The sequence below is a fragment of the Channa argus genome, chromosome 11 (genome assembly GCF_033026475.1).
Source record: "Channa argus isolate prfri chromosome 11, Channa argus male v1.0, whole genome shotgun sequence".
Lineage (NCBI taxonomy): Eukaryota > Metazoa > Chordata > Actinopteri > Anabantiformes > Channidae > Channa > Channa argus.
In genome coordinates this window covers 9,027,797-9,042,500 of record NC_090207.1, presented here as the reverse complement: position 1 = coordinate 9,042,500, position 14,704 = coordinate 9,027,797, and the positions used below count along the sequence as shown (strand labels likewise).

General features: G+C 37.7%; 1 protein-coding gene across 8 annotated transcripts in view; it reads right to left on the bottom strand.

Moving 5' to 3' along the window:
• Nucleotides 1-14,704, bottom strand: part of rasgrf2b (Ras protein-specific guanine nucleotide-releasing factor 2b) — a 45,765-nt gene that overhangs the window by 26,822 nt on the left and 4,239 nt on the right. For all 8 annotated transcript variants that reach the window (XM_067521967.1, XM_067521971.1, XM_067521973.1 and 5 more), the window contains exon 2: nucleotides 1,474-1,580. In XM_067521967.1, coding sequence (XP_067378068.1) covers nucleotides 1,474-1,580 — 107 coding nt within the window. The remainder of the gene's footprint in view (nucleotides 1-1,473; nucleotides 1,581-14,704) is intronic.

Here is a 14,704-nt window from a genome sequence, read left to right as displayed (position 1 = left end):
AGGAGAGTAACAATCCAGCTTGTTATCAGCAGACAGTTCAAAAAGCCTCAATCTCTGATGGTATGAGGGTGCATTACTGCCAATGGCGTGGGCATCTTACACATCTGGAAAGGCACCATCAATGCTGAAATGTACATTAAGGTTTTAGACTAACATATGCAACAGCATGGCTTTGCAGGAGAAGCATTTGGGTGCTTAACTGACCTGCCTGCAGTTCAGACCAATTAGCAGCAGAAAACATTTGGCTAATCATAAAACAAACAATCCAGCAACAAAGGCCCAGGACTGTTGAGCAGCTAGAATCCTGCATCAGACAAGAATAGGACAACATTCCTCTCCTAAACTCCAGCAACTGGTCTCCTCACTTCCCAGATGTTTACAAACAGTTGTTAAAAGAAGAGGGGATGTTACACAATGGCAAACATCACCCTGTTCCAACTTTTTTGAGATGTGTTGCTGCCATCAAATTCAAAATTAGCTGATATTTTCCATGAAATGGTAAAATGGCTCAGGTTCAACATCAGATATTATGTTTACGTTCTATTGTGAATAAAATATGGGTTGATGAGATTTGCAAATCATTGCATATTGTTTTTATTTATGTTTTACACATCGTCAGAACTTTTTTTAAAATTGGGATTGTATAACAGAAGAGGGAAAAACATAAACAAAATACCAAAAGGACCATACTGATGGTCCTGTATGTACTACAGTCCTTCTAAAAATACAGTATGTATGAAACGTTTAAAAAACCTACAATATAAAGCCCACATCTCAGCATTTTGTTAATTTCTTTAAAGAAAACTACATTCAGTCTTTATTAGGTTTCTATGATTATTTTAGATATAGACTTAGAGGAAAAACACATCAGGGAGATAAAAACACAAAATTTGTCAAGACCTTGTCTAAAACCTATTATGTATGCTTGTTAAACATAAAATTAAAAATGAAGAGAATTGTATAAGAAGCATCTAAAAAGTAACAGGATAAAACTAATCTTATCTTATGCTGTTTATAGGAAATTATAGGAACACAATTCTTATCCAAATCATCCATCCAGCAGTTATTTAAATTACCATGTGGGGTAATTCTACCCTGCTGTTCTATTACGTTATTGCTGTGCACTGTATATAATGTGAAATAGTATATACGTAATATTAATGTCAGATTGACTTTAAAAAATATATTTTAACATGATCATACAGTGCAGAAAAGAATTGAGAGTTAAGAAACAAGTACAAAAAGGTTAGGTAATTCATTGGCAAGCACGAGACATGATTTATGACCTATAGCATGCAAAATCACCAGTACGGTGTAGTATTTTAAGTGATTTATTGCTCTCTAATATTAATGTTCTGTTACATTAAACCAAGCTGCAGTCATGCATACTTTCCTGCAAGAGAAGGGAGAAAAGCATGTTTTGGTTAACTAAACAAGCACTACCTCTATTAATACGAAATACCCTGTGTATACCTGGCCTGTTGGATGACCTCCACCCATTCATCGCACTCACTCTCCTCATCTGTCCGCAGTTCCAGAGGTTTCTGTCCATCGTGACCAAACAAGACGAGGAAGTAGTGCTGAAGAGAGAAAGACAGGGAGGAAACAGCCGCTTGTGAGACCAACACATCGCTAACACCACTCCTCAGTTCTGGCACCTCTTCCTCACTTTGCAGCGTGAGATACTGTGGTTGCTCTTTTGAAAATACTAGCAACAGCAAGTCAGACATATGGCACAAACACATGGAAACATTGTTTTCAAGTACATTTGCTTTTCACGCTTTATTCTTGCCCAGATTAGACCCATACAAAGTTTCACAGACCTTGCATGAAGCAAGCGGAGCGCACTGAGAGGCAGACAGGGCGGGGGAGGGTGGCATGACGGTTATTTGCTCACCGAAATAAAACATCAAGTCTCGTCTTTGTCTCTCTTCCCCACCAGCCCAATATCAGCATCATCAATTAGCCCGCTCACTCTGTCTCTCTTACCATTCTGATGGATTTCCCTGAGTGTTTGCAGTTAAAATAGTTCCACACTTATACAAAGAAAGATGCCAACACATGCGAGTACAGGGACATGCGCCTATACACAAACACGAGGCTCTGTGTGAAGCGATGGAGGTTAATATTCAAATGGTCATGTCCTGGGGCTCTGGGTTACCAGAAGAGCTGCTATTCATAGTCAGGGAAATAGAGAAGACTGAGCTCAGTGTGGACATTTTCTCTCTCTTCATACTCCTCTTTCTTCTCTTCTCTTCATCCAACCACCTCTTTCCTACTCCCTCTGTCTTTGCACTTCACCTATCATCCCACTCCTCCTCCACTGCCCAGCTCAACCAGCATCCTCACTTCTCTTGTTGTCAAAACCCACTCCTCCTCCTCCTCTTCCAGTTTCACATCCCATCATACTTTCATCTCTTTGTGTCTCCCTCAGTAAGGATTCAGTGAACCAAACAGAGTCCAGAGGAGAGATGTTTACCCTCCAGGAGAATAGATGGGCTTCAACCTCTGCAGTGGGGATGGACTGGGGACAGAGTTACCAAGGTTATTAGAATACGCACACACACAGAGAGACACACACACACTCACTCAGGGACCCTCTTCTATCTCCAGCTCATTGTTTGATCTCTGCTTTTTATGTATGTGTCATTTCGATTCACTGGCTGGCTGGATTTTATTATCAACAATAATCTGTGGTCTAACAGTCTTTGACAGGAAGAAAGCCACACAGAGAAGAATTGAGAGAAGGGGAAGAGGAGCTGTTATGTAATATTTCCTAACCGAGTACACATTTCTAAATGGTGTCACTACCTAATGAGATAACATTTCCATGGCAACACAATATTTGGCGTACTTGCTGTGTTTTACACTTCCATTTTCAGCATTGCCTCGATTCATGCTTTTAATACTGTTTGCCTTACATGGTAGTGAAAATTTATCTGCCATTTAAACCCACTTAAAAAAGAAATGCACAAATGTTTCCACACTGTGTTGGTATTTACTATATTACTTAAATTAACCTTTGCACTACCAGAATATAATGTTAGAACCCTGTGCATTCCAATAAAATGTTTCTTTAGTAAAAGTAAAAACACATGAGCAGCAAATGTTGTTAAAAGTACTCACTCTTGCTGTCTGCATATACAGCATAATTCTTGTTTACAAACCTTGAGTCACATTTCAATGCGGGAGGGAATGTTGGTGCTACAATTAATCATCATTCAAGTAACTAAGTTAAACTATTTTACATGCTGTAATTGATTAGATGGATGTCTTTGGATACATCATATTTTATAAGCTGATCATATGTTTGTGGATCAGTACATTTGTACAAACAGGTTTGTAAATCTGTAGATCTGGAAAGTTGTTATGTTAAATAAATGTAGGCATAATGTAGTGTGGTAGGCAAATGTGTAATATTTAAACTGAAATGTAAAAAGTATCCCAAAATGAAAGTAGTGAAGCAAAGCACAACTTTGGCACTGTACTTTAGGTACCCTGTGGAGTTTTGGTGTGCTACAGCATACATCCATGTTTTTTACAAGAAGCTCTCAGTTTTTTAATGTTACCCATGCACATGAGAATTTCACAAGTGTGATTTACAGTTTAGGATGTTCTGAAGAATCAACTTTGCAAATGAAAATGCATATTAACAAAACCTAACGTTCGATTACAAGAAAAAATTCCACAGTGTATTTAAGTAAAGAGTTACAAATAATCACAGTTTTTACTGCATATTGAAAAGCACATATTAGTATTACTTCTGTTCTAAGCATGTCCCTTACTGGATAGTGTGTTCATATATATATATATATATATATATATATATATATATATATATATATATATATATATATATATATATATATATATATATATATATATTTAGTAATATATTATTATTATTGTTATTTTTTAATCCTCCTTTTTCTTGATTCTATGCTTAATATTTCCTTAAGCAGTGAACCAAATGCCCCAAAACAATGATTAAAGTTTAATAATATATCATCCTTTACATTAAGCTGGACAACTTGGTATTAAAAACACTCACAGTGAATTGCAGCGAATTACACTGTAACAATACACTGTGTCCTCATTAGTTGAAGGGAAATGCATTGAACAGAGAGAGAGAGCTCTGACTCTCTGCAAACACCAAGCTTCCCGACTCTACAGTACCATTCAGGACGACCGACTCACTCTCCCTTCAAATCAGCTCAAATATACCCTCCATCCCTCCGGCTCTTCACTGTACTGTAAGAAATTTCATTTAGACGAATAAAGACAGATAGGAAAAGCAAAAGAAACAAAGACGGTGAGACTCTTTTCTACTTTTTCACTCTTTACTGTATGTGACTAATGACCAATTTACTGCTCACCTAAAAAAAATATTTTTTTTCAGAGAAACAGATATAACAGAAAATGAGACTGTGAAACTGACAGCGTGACACAAAGAATTGTGTTTTACCACCACAGAGCAAGACGACGGGCACAGTGGATGGCTGCAAAGTTTATTATTCCAAAGCAATTTCGGGTCAGTCATTTAAAACTGCCTGCTGCGAGAACAGATGTGTAAGGTGAGAAGTTTTCTGAAGCAAAAACTGACTCCTTTTCACTGTCCAGGAGAGACTGAATGTTAGGAAATGAAAACCTACCACAAAGACACTCACCCCCATGTTCATGGTAGTTCTGTGATGAAATACTTTCTTTGAACTTTATTAAACATTAAAGAGTCAAAGATGAAACTGGACTTTGTGGTAATAGATTCATTAGGCAATTGATGGCTGGGGGATCCAGAAATACTCATCTCTGATAAATATTTAAAAGCAGAGATGACACAATCACTGCTGGGATCCACTAATGATTAGAGACTGGAATAGCCACTAATGATGCAACACTGCCGTCTGCTTTGGCATCTGCACTGATGAGAGGCCAAATTGTGTTGTACAGTACTTCAGATGGACTTAGTATTTTTTTCTTCCCCCTCGACTTTTACTCTCTGCCTTTCAAAGAAACCGGCATTTTACTGCTTTGATGTTTACTTTAACGGGCAGAGAGATGCATGCTTGCTGAAAATGCTAACTGGGGCTAAATGTACACACACTTATGAATGATTAACTATATACTGCACACCCACAGTCCATGAATAGTGTGTATAGCTTGAATTTAAGAAATTGTTGTTGCCGTTTGTTTTAGCCTATTTATTGAACATTGCTAGTATTTGTCATTGCACTTTTGACATGTGGTTAAAAGATGCTGTTACTACATTTTTATATCAATTATTTAGATTTAGAAAAGCCTGTGGGTGTTTTTCATAATTGCAGCAAAATCTTGCATTTTCTTAATCAAATGAAATCTTCTCAATAAATTTGAAATTTTTAAAATATGTGAAGCAATATAATACAATGTTGCCTATTTATTAGTCTAAATCTGTTATTGAACCAATATTGATTGGCGGCCACATTTGTATGCACACAGGTCTTATCTTGGAAACAAAGCAGAGAACCTGGGATGAGACCTTTGGTTGGTAGGAGCTTTAAAACCTTTTTGAGTTGTTCCGTCCATCACAAATGAAGAGGTTTGGATTAATGTTTGTCTGTTGTTGTGTTTTTGTTTGTTTGCTTTTGGCTGGGTTGAATATTCTGTTAGCTCTTAATAAAAACTGACAAAAAACACAAAAGCGTCATGGATGATACAATGAAAAAACACTGGCGTGTTGCTTTTTTTCAATTACTAACCCAATTGTGTTGTGTAGCAGCCAGGTTTGTGTATAGTATACAGTACTGTGCAATAGTGCTCTCTGTTGCATGAGCTATAACTATATCCATATTTACAGTTTTTAAGGGGAACTGCCTGTACGGTGCAGTTTCACTTTAGGGGAGGCTTTAAAAAAGAAATTTCTATCATCTTTGTGTTTCTTAATACTGTGAATACAACACTCCTATATTTTCTACTTGTACTTTAATATTTCAGTGTTGCAGGTAAAAGCAATAACAGGATGGCTGATAATAAGTACTTTGTCATGTTATTGAATACCCCCCCAGTGCTTATCAGAGTCAGCAAAGAACAGAGGTTCATGTGTAGGGTGTGTGTGTGTGTGTAAGTGAGTGAGTGAGTGAGAGAGAGAACTGAAGAAGCTTATGAAATCCATAAACTGTATTTCCTGTATGAGTGTGCAGGAGTATATGGAAGCACTGTCCACCATGCAAGAAAAGAAGACAAACAGAAAACTGTGATATACTATGAAAGAACCCCATGTAATGATCGTGACTGATTAATCTCAAACCACCTGTTGTTTGCAATTCTCATAGGGGACACAAAATCTCAAACATTTCATCATTTGCTGGCTGTATTTTCACAACAAAACAATTATTTATATTTAGTAAAGCCATTTAAAATGTTTAAAATGGATTTTACTAAAATAAAAAAAAAAAACACCTGAAGTAATTAAAGGTACACGAAATTCTAATATTGTGGGTGTTTGCCCTTTGCATGTAGAATGTAAAGCAATAAAGTAAACTTTTCCTCATTTATTGGGGCTAAATAAGTAAATTAAGCAATATAAGTCATTTATGAGAAGGAGTCTTTAAAGAGATAAATTGAAGAGAGGGGTGTGGGTTTACTTTCCACCCACCAGTCTTCTGGATCACACTCACAATCTGCCTCTCTCCTCTTTAAATTTCTCTCATTTCTCAGCTCCTGTCATGCTCCCACAGGACCAATAATGGCTTTGTGTGTGTGTGTGTGTGTGTGTGTTAGAGTGTTGATTGTAGGATCATACAGTGTTCCAAGGACTAAAACAAGAGAAAAAACTGCTCGTTATGAAACCGTGTCAGTAATATACATTTTACAATACAACAGACTTTTTTCAGACTTTTATATATGACAAAAAATTTGTAATAAGTGGTCCAGTGTCCTCTATAATATTTCTCATAATAAATTATGTAGTACATAGAATAAAAGCATCTCCTGCCTTAACGGAATAGCCTGACATTTAAATTGTCTGTTAAATATGGTATAAGGCAACAGGCCGCGGACAGCTCAGCATAAAGACTAAGGGGTGAAACAGCTGACCTGTCTCTCAGAGGTGGAAAAATGTATTTTCGGTTTATGTTACTTTACTTTTACTTTACTTATTCAGAGGAATAAATTGTACTTTTGTTCCACTACTTTCACTTATTTTACTTCTTTAGGTAACAGCTACTTTTTTACATAATAAATAATAAATAATGAGGTATGTATTATGTATTAAGCACCTTCCACTACATAAAATGGTTAATATCTAAAACTCTTCCTAGCAGTGCAGTTTTTATTCTTTATCAAATTACTTGATACGGTTACAGAAATCTATGATCAGACTTGTAATATAATTATAAATATAATTATAATTATATTACAAGTCTGTAATATAAGTCTATAATAATTAATTATAATTATAATTTATATTATAACCAGCAACAGATTCAATAATGTTTAAAACACGGTGTTTACTTAGTGGAGAACTTGTACTTTTGTACATACATTTTAGAGCCTGCACTGTTCTTACTACTTTGTACTTAATGCTCAAAAAAATAATTGACATGGTACTTTTGTTTGGGCTAATGTTTTTTTTTATTTAATTACTTGAACTTTTTACTTGAGTGAGTTTGTGTAATACTTTGTTGTTACGCCAAGAGGAAAGAAATACACCTACCAGCGCCACTGCAGTTTATTAACTTAATTAACATGAAATATTTTTTGCTTAATCTGTACAAAAACTCAAGAGTTGAAAGACCATTTGCGGTTTTATGAGGCCTATCTACAGGCTCCTGTTGTTGCAAGATGGAATATATTGAAAGGAATGTGAACTGCTATTCCCCAACATGGTAAGCTGTTTCTTAAATCTGTTATAATTTTTTTTCTTTTCATAAGCAAAGGATGTAAAAGTAGTTTTTACATAGTTTATCAATTTGCATGAGTTCAAACATCCTTTTTGTATAACACTGTCCTATGAGAATTACTCTGTATATTCTGAAACATTGTTTTTTTTCAGCAAAACAAGAACAGACTGTTTATTTTCCAAAAACGTGTCATTGTGAAATGACACAAAACATTAATCCGACGGCAGCAGTAACGGCTGCAGCAATACTTTATGTAACCACTGAATTCAACTAATGATGTACCAGCTAATGTGAGAATCACTGAATCAACATCCCACTGTTTCTTCATTGCCCTCCACGCTGTTCACTTTCTCCAAAGACGTTCTTACAAAGAATGGCCCTCGATCATGCACACACACAAATAAAACTCACATATACACACACTGTAAATTAACATACTAATAACTGTTGTGTCGGGCCCCAGAGCACTGACTGATCAGGGATTACTTGTCTTCTATCTGCAGATTAAACAGATTGCTGCACTCCTCCTGTTTAGTATCATGGCTGTCCTCCTACTCTGCATAAGTTAAAAACACCCATACAAGCACACAACCAGCTTTTTTTGCTTTAGAGTTGCTCTGCCAGGAGCAAACATCTATCCACCTTAATGCAATAGATGTTGGATTGGATGGTTTGTTCTAAGGCTCCCACAGTGCAGCAACGGAGGTGAGAATGAGAACCAGTGTAAAGCGCTCTGAGTACCAATGGGTAGAAAAGCGCTATATAAGTGCAGACCATTTACCATTTTACTATATTCTAGAGAATTGCCAGGGTGCCATTTAAAAGCATTGCTCATAACCACTACACAGACAACAATAAACACACATGAAACTACTTGACAAACCTATTACCTGACACTAATTTTATACACTGAACCCATGAGGAGTGTGTGCATGTGTGTGTCTGTGCCACCATTCTACATCTGCACCTGTAGCTGGTGACAGAACGAGCAAGTATAATGGATGGGAACAGCTCCAGCAATAACAATAATGCCACAAGAGCACAGAGCTTTTATCACCCAGGGAGCCCTCACAAACAGCCCGGCACTGCAGATGATGCAGTACAAATCTTCCACCTGCTGAATTGTTTGTTACATATGACACTCACCTCAGCTCTTCCTAACCTGTGGCACTGGCTCACATGGTACATTAAAAATATAACACCATTAAATCCAGCTTCACCAAAAGGATGAATAATATTGTGAAACACATTCAAAACATGTTGCAGTAACAAAAATTCAGTGATTTTGCTGCAGGAATAACTTAAGTGAATAACAGCCGTACCTTTTGCCTAATTTTGCTGTGTATATTTTAGTGCAGAGTGGGGAGACAGCGGCTAAGTTGGTAGAGTGGCTGCCTACCGACAATAGGGTCCAAGGTTCGTTCCCTGCCCCGCTCTTCCTGACTACATGTCGAGGGCAAGAAACTGGACCCCCAACAGCCCATCCCCATCCCCAGCCGAGCAGTGCCGGCTCCAAGTCCAAGCCAGAAATTTGGGAGGGTTGCGTCAGGAAGGGCATTTGGCGTAAAAACTGTGCCAAATCAACATGCGAACTAATTGTTCGCTGTGGCGACTCTGAACTCACAGGATAAGCTGAAAGGACAAAATATATATATTTTACTGCAGAAAAGATTAAATTAACCTGCAGTAACAATCAAATTCACAAACATAGATAAGCATTCCTGATCCTTTACCAGCTAAAGTTTCTAAAAATCTCTAAACATGCCGAAGAAATGTCATCTTGACTGTGTCACTAAATATCTACTGTATCAACCAGTCTCTAACCTCCTGTTCTTCTCCAAAGCACTGAAAAAAAAGTTGTTTGGACAGCTTTCAGCTTATATATCTAATAGTATCCAGCTGACTTTTGTTTTCAACCTGCTGTCACTCCACTGAAACTGCAAACAGAATTCGGGTTAATATTGAATCTAATTCCACCTCTGTGCTTCTCTTAAGCCCATTCACAATCCATACATTAAAATGTACCCCAATTATCAAGTGCTCCCTCATTTTCCCCCTCAAAACAGACATATCATATGACATAATAGTCATAAGATGTAGTAGTTAAATTATATCCCCGAATGAAATTGAACAACCCTTCAAGACTACTCCACATCTCATCTACAAACCCAAATGGGCAGTGTCGTTTGTGGAGGAGTCCCCAGTAAAAACCAGATTCTAAAAACTGAAAACCAGATTCTAAAAACTGACATAATATTACATCAGCATATACTGATGTGAAATATGAAGTATATAGTATAAGTATATATAATGTATCTGCTAAATCATATATAGTAATGAAATTAATTTCCATTCTTATGCCGATGATAGTCAGCTGTACGTCCCTGTAAAACTAGATGATCCTTCTCACGTTGCTAAATTGAAAAAATGGATGCGAAACAACTTCTCAGAGCTTCACAGCCAAGAATCTTGGAGTTACATTTGACTCTGCCCTCTCCTTTAAACAACATATTAAGGGTTATACCAAGTCTGCCTTCTTTCACCTCCATAAGATAACATTTGATCTTCTCCGTCTATGACTGATGCTGAGATATTCATTTACATAGTAACAGACTAAAAATCTTGGAAAGACTCCGCCATACTTGTCTGTTCTCCTTAAACCTTATGTTTCATCTCTTTGCTCACAGAGTGCAGGGCTCCTATCTGTCCCCAGATTTTAAAAGAAGTCAGCTGGCTAGAGGGCCTTTTCTTGTCATGTCCCTTTAAATAAATTCCCTGCTGACATCAGGCAGGCTGACTCAGAAGAGGTTTTTAAACCCAAAGCTAAACTAATTTATATGCCCTAACCTTCTATTAGTGCCATACTCACAGGGTTTTTACCTGTTACTAATTTTTGGCTGGTGCATTGGTTTGAGTCCATGCTGTCCTGCCGATTAAACAAGCTTACTGTTCGTAAATGAAATCACTGCATCTTCTAACCATCTGTTTTTTTTCCAAGCACATGAACATCAAATTTTTGTGCTCCTGTCTCTATCTCTTTCCTTTTTCCAGGTATGGAGAAGAAGATGAGCTGTGTGTTTAAAGCATCTGTTGGTGTCACCTGAAAGTTGCTCATCGCCTCCCTGATTATATTTTGTTTGTTGCTTCCTGTTGCTCTTCTTTTCCTTCTCTCTCCACTCACCCCAACCAGTTGAGGCAGACAGCCACCGACCCTGAGCCTGGTTCTGCTGGAGGTTTCTTCTGCTAAATGGAGTTGTTCCTCTCCACTGTCACTTTGTCCTTGCTCAAGGGGAATTTGAATTACAGCTTTAATTTAAGATGACACACCATGACCCTTCCTACAAGTGACACAAGACAAGGACGGACTACGAGGAGATTATTTTGGTACTTAAACAGCCAATAGGAGCAAAGTAAAACATTAAGCGAGGGTTGTTTCCATGGTAGTGACTGTGTCTTCACTAGCGCAATAATTTTAATACATTCATAAGCAGAGCCTGTGGTACAGCATTTGGGTTAGAGTGGCATGAGAAGAACATGGGCCCCAGCACCACTGTAGATCTGGGCCTGCTCCTAGCTGTTGTAGTTTGTCTGGCAGGGACCTTGGCATCCACTGGCCTCCAAGGCAACCTCAGTCAAACAAATTCGCAGTTACTTCTCTTACATATAACATTGCCAAGGCCCATTATCTGTATGCACACGTACGCACGGCATTGAAGCTGATTATGCACACAACTTTACGGGCAAAGACTTCCCCTCTGCCCAAAAATCATAGATTAGCCCTCGCACTCTGCTGCATCACTACCATCTGTATCCCAGGAGTTGTGGTCCTCATCGCTCGCATGCTGCCACCCTGGTTCCAGCCATGGCTCCTCTGCTGCCTCTGGTCTCCTGCCATCAAGATTGTCTGCCCTCGTGCCTGCGTTGTTGGCCTGCCCATAGTCCTGGAACCCCGCTGAGCACATTCCCATGGCATGTTCCCCAGACACATCCTTGCTACCATTCTCCATCATCTATCTCTTCTTCTCCCTTTTTCTTTTTTTGTCTATTCTCTCTCCCTTCTGTGCCTCAGTTCCTGAAGCCTACCACTTTCTAATATCTGTTAACATACTTAAAGAACAATCAGGTCGCTTGAGGTGCAGTATCTAATTTGGCACAGGTGCAAGCAGTAAGGACGTTGGTTGGACCATGCAAACAGTTAACAAAATAAAAGCACAATAAAAAGCAGGTCCAACAAATACCTGAAAACTTGGAATATAAAAATGTATGAAAATAATATCTGAACACTAATTAACACACTAAATGCATGAAAAAAAAAACATCAAAGATTTTATGATTTTATTGTAAGAAAGTGTCTTTTTAACAGGTCATACACAAACTAATAATAACTTAATAAAAAAGTGTAAAGAATACCAACTTTGGTTTTCGTATAGTATCCCTCAGACAGACACCGTATATTCAGTAAGGCAGATAACTTCAAAAACAGCACGAGACAATTTCTCTATAAATGGTTTTAACTTCTGTTTCACAAATGGTTTTTAAATCATTAGAAACTGGAGCCAAATAGTTTTTACAGGTGACCTGAGACCTACACCTGTAGTAAAAAAATGCCATCTCTGTTTATAGTTTCAGTAGTTACAAACAGTAGTACACAAAAAATGAGGGTTATTGATCACAAACATACCAATTTGGAAATGTTCATAAGGAGGCGGAGGGTTATGCTAAACATTATACTGTTGTACCAAGAGTATTTTCTCAAAATCCACCCTGGTACTCATCTGTACTTTGATTAGTGTTGTGTTTTAAACACAATTGACAGATTTTAAGACTGATGCCAGCTTTAAAATTCTTATCTGACAGCAACAAGGTCCATAATGGCTCTGTACTTGGCAGAAAACAGGAGGAAAATGAAAATCCGCCCGCAGTGGAAAGCAGAACCCATTCCGGGAATATTATAAGAACTGGTTCTTTTCTAGTGACAATTACCGCAAACAAAGTGAGGCTCTGACGAGTGTTTCAGGCTGTTGAATTTCTAATCTTTCTCGTACACACACACACACACACACACACACACACACACACACACACACACAGAGAGACTGATCAGCCAAAACATTAATACTGGTGTTTTCTAAATAGTGTCATGGAGGACAGTCAGCATGGCCAATCTGAGCCATCTGCAGCAAAATGTGATACACTGTGTACACAGGTGGTAGAAGTACACAAACTTAATACTCAAGCAAAAGTGCAAATATCATCCTAAGAATGTTTTCGGACTGCTACTAAGTACAATTTTAAATCGTTTACTCAAGTAAAAACCCTCAGATTATCTATGCAGATTATTTACATTTAACTTAAAGTAAAATTGTATTTTTAAGCAGCACTAATTATAGTAATTATGTGCAACATGGACAGTTAATAAAAGTTAAGGATCAATAATCACTGTGTTCGTAAAGGTGTAGATGATTTTACCCACTTTATGTCCTGACAGGTGGTTAACACATAATGATACATCAGCATTTATAGAAATAGTTCTTATAAAATCCATGTCATATTTTTATATTAAAATCACCAGGTGGTACTAATGTTGTGGCTGATTAGTGTATACTTACAGATACACACGCTTGCATCAAGAAGTATGCACAGACACTTTAGCCTTAAAGTGTTACCCCACCCTGTCGCAACCAGTTTAAACGGGAAGATGACATTCAAAAATGAACCAGTGTACCAAATAAAAATAAAAATAAAACACCTACAGTGTTATTAAAACCAGTGAAGCCAGATCAGTCGGGACTGAAATAATCAATGACTTTGCTACCTAAGTAAAGTTCCTGTTTCACTGTACAGTGCAGCCATTAGGTGCATTATGTGGCTCTCAATTCTGGTAATGTGAAACTAGAACATATTAGCAATAGCATCCATGTTTTAAATACTGATAATGTTACATTCATGTTGACAGTGAAGAGTCTGTGAAGTCCTAAACATGACAGCCTTAAGGTGCAAAACACAACAAACCAACTCAACAAACACTTTTCAGCAATTGTAGAAACTAAACGGTTTCAAAAAGAGAACATCACAACATTTTGTGATACTGGTGTTATCTTTGAACTAGCTGCATTGAGAAGGAGAAGGAGAAGATGAAGAAGAAGAAGGAGAAGATGAAGAAGAAGAAGGAGAAGATGAAGATGAAGATGAAGATGAAGAAGAAGAAGAAGAAGAAGAAGAAGAAGAAGAAGAAGAAGAAGAAGAAGAAGAAGAAGAAGAAGAAGAAGAAGAAGAAGAAGAAGAAGAAGAAGAAGAAGAAGAAGAAGAAGAAGAAGAAGAAGAAGAAGAAGAAGAAGAAGAAGAAGAAGAAGAAGAAGAAGAAGAAGAAGAAGAAGAAGAAGAAGAAGAAGAAGGAGGAGGAGGAGGAGGAGGAGGAGGAGGAGGAGGAGGAGGAGGAGGAAGAAGAGGAGGAGGAGAAAGAAGAAGAAGAAAAGGTGTAAAGGTAGCAAGGCTAGAAGCTTAGGAGCAGGGGTCAAGTTGTTCTACCATGGGTCAGATAAGAAGAGAAATGGAGTAGGAGCTATCCTGAAAGAGGAGTTTGTGAGGAACGTTGTAGAGGTGAATAGAGTATAGACAATTGGTCCTGATGACATACCTGTGGAGCTATAGAAGTGTCTAGGAGATGTGGCAGTATAGTTTCTGACTAGTTTGTTTAACAAGATCTTGGAGAGTGAGAGGATGTAAGAGGAATGGAGGAGAAGTGTACTGTGGCCCATTTTTAAGAACAAGGGAGATGATGTGCAGAGCTGTGGCAACTACAGAGGAATGAAGCTGATGAGCCAAAC